Source organism: Paramacrobiotus metropolitanus, unplaced genomic scaffold, assembly GCF_019649055.1.
Source record: "Paramacrobiotus metropolitanus isolate TYO unplaced genomic scaffold, Prichtersi_v1.0 Parri_scaffold0000086, whole genome shotgun sequence".
Lineage (NCBI taxonomy): Eukaryota > Metazoa > Tardigrada > Eutardigrada > Parachela > Macrobiotidae > Paramacrobiotus > Paramacrobiotus metropolitanus.
In genome coordinates this window covers 625,597-632,455 of record NW_026570306.1, presented here as the reverse complement: position 1 = coordinate 632,455, position 6,859 = coordinate 625,597, and the positions used below count along the sequence as shown (strand labels likewise).

The following is a 6,859-nucleotide window of genomic DNA, read 5'->3' as shown; positions in this document are numbered from 1 at the left end:
TATACGAAATTAAACACGCACACTCGCCAGTCGCCACTTGCTGCGATATGGCAACGTAAGGAATCGTTTGATTACGACAACGTGGACTGATTTTTCATGACCTGGATTTCGTTCACCCGTGATTTTCCTGCTTCGTATTGATGACTTTTGATTTATTAAACCCTTATGCTTATCCTGGAGACCTGCGTTGAGCGAAACGGAAGCGTGTTAACCGAGAAAATCCGCCACGAACTTGTTGGTGTCATTGGTATGTGTTTCGTTCTTCTCATTCATTTTTCTACTTTTTCAAGGTTGTTTGTCATCGAAGCATTTTGATATTTTAACACTGTACAATAAAAATAAATTTCAATTGGTTTTGGATAATTTTAATAATCAACAGAAGTAATTTTCCTCGGTTCTGGGTACTTGATACCCACGTGACTATGTCACAGAAACGCTATTAAAAAATCACGTGACGATTAAGGGAATTTCCAATACGGCTCATATTGATGTGATTTTTGTACTTATGCAGGCTGTTGCTTTGCTGAACACAGAATTGTAGGGTGATGCGCCTGGTTGTGTGTTCATCTTTGTGCTGTCTTTCGCCTTTTGATGTAGCTTCGTGTTTCTTTCGCGTTTCAGCATGAAACTGAGTGATGGATGAACCGGATAAATTGTCGCATTTACTGCATCGTCTGCGGACGGTGGCGCCGGGCAGCAGCAGTCTGCAGGCCATCGTCGACAATCTGCGCATCTACCTGAAGCGCCATCAAGCGCAGATCCCGCGGGCGGTAGCCGATGGCGGAGTGGCGGCCGTGACGCGACTGTTGCAGTCTATCGTTTTCGCCGCCAAAGACGGTAACAACACTTCGCGGACCGTGTCCGATGCGTCAGACCAGGAGCCGGTGGTGTTGAGTCTGCTGTCGTTGCTGATGATTCTGGCCACGGAGCAGCCGGCGAAAGTCAGCTTAAACAACGAGAATGCCGTGAAATTATTCGGTACGTCCATCGCCGTGAATATGTCCCCATATTTTTAGAAATTACAGCAAAATCCGGTTTGGTTTGATCCTGTTCTGGAAAGCGCTGTTACCAGCTGTAAATTATGTTTAAAAAAATATTTATAAACTAATTATTTGGCAGTTTGTCTGTTGACATTACCAAGCTCTAACACTAAAATTGAACGTTACGCTGTATAGCCACTGCACTACGACATTGTCAAAGTTTTGAGCGAAAAAGTGATGTGCAATTTTCTGTTACAACCCAGATACCAATAACCATTATAAAAATAATTTACGATTTTGGCACGTGCACTGGACTAACAAGTTAAGTTAACACCGATTCCGCCAGTTATTTATTTAATATTTGAAAATTGTTAAAAAATTTTAAATTAATATCAAAAACAAAAATGATGATGAAAACAATAACAATACTTAATCTGCAGTGTTCCGTTATGATAATTGAAAGACGGCAATCCCGATAATGAAAAAGTTCGAAAAAAATGCATCAAAAATAAAAAAATTTGATATTAAAAATCAATCCCGATATTAAAAGTTTCGAAAAAAAAGCGGGAAAAAGGTCGTAAATAAAAAAATTAATTTGCAGTGTTCCTGCTACAATCCAAATACTCCCCGGAACTCCACCTGCGCACCCTGCGGACCCTTCTCACCCTGCTCCACACCAACCCCCCACTGGTCACCCTCCTGGCCACCGCCCCCCCTCACCGCGACCCTTACGGCCTTCTTGGACACCACCTCCCTCCAGGACCCGGCCATCCGCCTCCTGCGCGCCCTCTCCCCGGCCTCGGCGCCCTTCCGGCGCGCCCTCCTGCGCCAGGGCACCCTCCCGCGGCTTCTCAGCCTCCTGCACCCCGACTCCTCCGAACCCCCCATCCTCCAGTCCGCCCTCCTGACCATCACCGGCCTCCTGCCGCCCGGTGACCAGCCCGTGGACGACGACACGGCGCGCATCCTCCGCGGGTGCATGGCGCAGCTGGTGACCCTCGCCGGGCACGAGGCCCCCGGGGTGCAGCAGTCCGCGGTGGATCTGTTGACACGGATGGCCGGGAGCTCCAGTTTACGCCTGGATATGGGGAGTAAGGGCGTGGTGGCGTGTTTCCTGGAGCAGTTGGGGTTCGATGCGCGGCAGACGACGGTGGATAGTCTGCAGCGGAAGGTGGCGTTCGCGTTGACGCTGTGCTGTCGGGATGGGTTTAATCGCGCGAAACTGGTGGATTTGGGAGGATTAAGGGTGCTGGTGGGGATGCTGGGACAGGTGCTGTACCAGACGGTGCATCTGCATATTTTAGCGTGTTTACCGGAGTTCCGGCATGATTCCACGACCATGCAGCAGCTGATTCAGCTGGGTGAGTCGGATGCTTTCAATTTGTCACCGTGTTCAGTGTTATTCATAGAATATGTCATTACCTTTTTTGTTGAATTTGCTTTTTTTATTTTCTTATGCATAAGTATTTTAAATTTTTAAGCATTCATAAAGATTACTATTGGCTGTGTCTGATGGTTGATGACTATTTATTTGTTTAATTTCCATTTTAAATTTGGTTACATATATTTTTAGATTATTCTTTCGTAGTGAAGGTATAGTAATGGACTAATGGTTAACGCGCGTAATTTATCGCTGGAAATGTAGTGCAATGGTTTAGTATTGCCATCGACCTCTCCCTATCCGAACATTTGTACAACGGTCATCGTTTTACAAGTTCTGGGCTGAATTAAATTGTAAAAATATTTTTTCCAAGTTCGTGGGATTGAGTAAGATCAAAGGACGAATGAATTTTATGGTCTCACCAGTAACTGTATTTGCAGTTAATTTTTGAAAATTCGCGGTGTTTTTTCTTTTTCTTTGCCTTATTAGTATTAAATATTAGAATTATTCAAGTGATCTTCTGCATCCGGATTGCTGATAATGGGAAATACAGTGCTAATCTTGCACATAATTTTTAGGCGTATTGCCGTTGGTCGCCGAGTACATGTCGGCCGCCATCGACGTCTGCCAATCATCCTCGCCTTCCGTCTCCAAACTTCCGGAATCTCCCAACCCGCCGGTGGACGACGCGCCGGCCTCAACCGCGGCGACATCTACATTCGCGGTCTCCCCGCCCCGTCTCCGCCACCTCCCCCCGCCCAGCCCGGCCGTTTCCCCGCCCTCCATCTCCGAAGAACTCCAGCGGGACCTGGGCCGTCTTCCTATGGACACGGGGAACGCCTCACCCTATCCCAGCTCCCCGGGCGGGTTCCCGGGACCGCGGACACCCGGTCCGTCCACGGGGCGATATTCCCCGGTCCTGGACGACCCCCCGGGGACGTCCGCATCCCCGGAAAGTCCCGGACGCCTGGAAAACAGCGTTGGAGATCTGGGAAGTGCGCTCCTGGTTCCCGGAGGGTCACCGGAACCCGCTGGAGGGTACTCGCCGGTGCGTGTGGATAGTCCCAGCTCGCCGAGCTGTTCCGGGATGTCTGGAGAATCTCCGGGACCGTTTGCTTCCCGCCGGGGTTCCGGACGGTACTCTCCGGTGCTGATGGACGTGGAGGATGACAAACCGTCACTAAAACGGTCCCTTAGCGCCGCCAAGGACCCTCCGACGACAAAAAAGCCCCGGACCACCTCGACGATGAGCCAGACCGACGCCGAGAAGTGTCTGCGCTACGCCCTGGGGTTCCTGGAGTCCATCTCCTACCAAGCGGAACTGACACGCTTCCTGGCGACCAAACCGCTGCTGGCCGGGCTCCTGGCCTGCATGGAGCTGTACTACCACCCCGAGAAGACAGACACCATCGGGAACCCGGTGAAACCTTATTCGATCATCCAGCGCATCGTCCGCGATCGTTTAGCCTTCGAGCACGTGGTCAAGAGCGGGCTGGCGCTGCGGCTGGTGGAGCGCAGTCGCTGTGACGCGGTGGACGCGGCCAAGAAGGAGCTGGTGAAGAGTCTGCGCAACTGCGCCGAAGGGGATTTCGGTTTTGGCGAGTTATTGCATCTGTGTCTGCGGGCGCCCGCCCCCGTGCGCATGACGTGTGTGGCCAGTGCGGCGGTGCTGCTGGGCGGGCGGGGCGAGCGGATGCGGTTGTGGGAGCGGAACGGGGTGCTGGAGCAGCTGATGGAGGCGCTCAGTGAGATTCACGGTACGATTGAGTAATTTTTTAATTAGTTTTTATCATTTCTTTAAATTTTTAACTTTTTTATGCGAATTTTTAACATTTTTTAAAACGTTTTGTTGCGGATTTATTTAAACACTGAACTAACATGACGTGATTTATACAGTATTTATTACTTTCTGTTGTGATTTTTAACATTTTAATTTATTTTCTGTTTTATTTTACTGTATTTCCTTGTCATTGTTTCTTACTGTGTTATGGAGGCGCTGAATGATAATCGCGGTCACACTGATTAGTAATAATTTTTAAGCATTTTCCTGCTGTTTTTTTTTTGCGTAAGTAGTTTTGTCAAATACTGAATCACTGATTCTTGGTCTGTCCAGTATTTTTACTTGATTCGTTTTCTGTTTTCTTGTCGTTTTTTTATTTTTGCTAGCGTGAATATATATTTGTTTTTTACTTTCGTTTTTAATATTTCATAATTTTATTTTCCTTTTTCCTGTGATTTTTCGGTTTTGCGAGCGCATTTGGTGATTGTGATCGCTTGTTGAAATTGAGCATCGCGTAGTGTAATGGCACATTGGCTTACACAATCGTATTTACAAACTGTGTTGTATCTCGATATCACTTAAATTTAAAATTCGCATTTGACGGTGTTTTGTTGTATTTTTGTATGTATTCATGGATGATGTTTTTCTCTGAAGGATTGCATTCTGTTGTTTGCGTACTTACTGGACGGTTTCGTTGTTCTAAACATTTTTGACTTTGTTCTTTCTCTTTTTTTGTGATTTTTATTATCCTCGATTTTTATTATCCTCGATTTATTTGGTGAGTGCCTTTGGTGATTGTTAGCACGTGTTTATAAGGTGCCCATTTCGTAGTGTGATGGCAGAGCGCTGTGATAATAAAGCTACCATAAATATTGCTGAAATGTTTTAAGATCCGTATGTAATGGGATTTCTGTTTACATTGTATCTGAATTTTTCTTGGCTTTATTTGTGGATGATTTTTTCCGTAGATGCCGATGAGGAAACCGCCCGCGTCATCGGGCAGGCGGTGCACGGCTTCTTCGCCAATTTGTCCAGCGACGCGGACGACGATCCGATGGGCTTGAGTTTCCGGGACGCGGCGCTAACCGGCTGCCAATACGAACAGATGCCGGCGGTTGATAACGACGCGGTGTGCCAGCTGGACGACGGCACCATCGTCCCCGTCAACCGGGAGAAATTAGCCGCCGCGTCCGATGTCTTTGCGGCGCTGCTGGGCAGTAATTTCATCGAGGGACGCCAGCAGATTGTCCCCATCAAACAGACCGAAGCGCAAGCCTTCACGGTGCGTACGTAAACAATTTGTTTATTTCATTATTAAGTTTGTGGGTATTTAATTGGGTTTTATTTGGTAATTTATTTGATGATTTTATTTTATTTCTTTCACTTGTTTTATTACTTAACTTTTGTTATAATTTTTCAGCTGCTGGTGAACACTGAGTAGCGCTGTTTTATTCGAAATACGCAGATAATTACAACTAATGGTTCCCTAACGAAGCAAAAAATACAGGTTCCAAATGACTGAATTTATGATTTATCGGATCCGAAACACCGTATTCGTTATCTAGTGATTTACCATGCCGTCCCACTACGAAATTTCCACTCTAACCATACAGAATTGTGTTCTTTTTCATCCACCAGTGTTTTCTTAAAATGCCAATAATTGGCACAATGCCGGCACTAATTACCTGTAATTTATTGAGCGTTTAGACAGTAAAATGAAAATAAATTTAAAATAAACACCATATAATTTTTGAAATAATAAAAGTGATTATGTTATAGCGCGTTTGTTGCAGGGTATCGTGCACGTTTTATGCGGCTGCCGCTTCACCTCCTGTCCGCATCTGGACACCCTCCTCACCGACCCCACCGGCCTCCCTCTCCTGGATCTCGTGCAGCTCAGCGACCAGTTCCTCCTCTTTGATCTGCGGGATTTCGCCAGCACCGTGCTCATCAACGAACAGCTGACCCCGACCAACTGCCGCCTCCTGGTGGAACAAGCCGACGCCCTGCATCTGACCACCATCAGCGAGGGCATCGTGCAGCGGGTGGTCAGAGCCGAGATGGAGACCGGCGAACGGGCCGCGTACCTGCGGGAATTGATGGGGGGCTGGGATGTCCCCGGAAAGGACGGGTTGTTGACCCTTCTGCGGGCGGTGATCACGGCTGCGTGGTGAATGGGGGCGGGATGGGCCCCGTGGGCGGTTGGGAATTTTCGGTGATTTTTTTTAAGAGATCTGCTTGTTTTGCTTTGCTGCGTGTATCTCACGGGATTTCTTTTCTTTATTTTATTCTTAATCTGTTGTTGGAACGCTGAATGATCGGATAATGAGCACTGGTTGCGTTTTGGATTTGACATTTTATGCTTGCTTTTATCATGGCTTTTTGATGGTCAATGGACAGTGACCATATACATATTCATTCAAAAAATAAGGAGAGATGTTGGGTAATGAATAAAATGGAAGTAATTTTGCAGATTATGCACAGACGTTGGTATTTAATGAATAAAAGGCTTTTTCTTACTAAATTGTTAAGCACGTATATTTTGGTATTTTTGGCATACTGTAATGATGCAATCACTGTTTTTTCTGTCGACACTTTAATGATCTTCAGGTCGTGTTAAATGTAGTAATAACTAATCGAATCTTTTTATTATTTATTGTGTTTTCCTTTTTGTGTGACCTTTACTTTTTGTGTGACCTTTAAACAGTTTTCTATTAA

The 6,859-nt window shown here is 46.4% G+C and overlaps 1 protein-coding gene across 1 annotated transcript; it reads left to right on the top strand.

Annotated features, from left to right (window-relative positions):
* Window positions 1–65: 65 nt before the first annotated feature.
* LOC129596086 (uncharacterized) lies at window positions 66–6,605 on the top strand. The gene is made up of 6 exons (XM_055493259.1): window positions 66–247; window positions 622–978; window positions 1,582–2,341; window positions 2,940–4,118; window positions 5,110–5,423; window positions 5,935–6,605. Exons 3-6 carry the CDS (start codon window positions 1,960–1,962, stop codon window positions 6,313–6,315), a joined length of 2,256 nt encoding a protein of 751 aa, XP_055349234.1. The 5' UTR covers window positions 66–247; window positions 622–978; window positions 1,582–1,959; the 3' UTR covers window positions 6,316–6,605.
* Window positions 6,606–6,859: the final 254 nt, after the last annotated feature.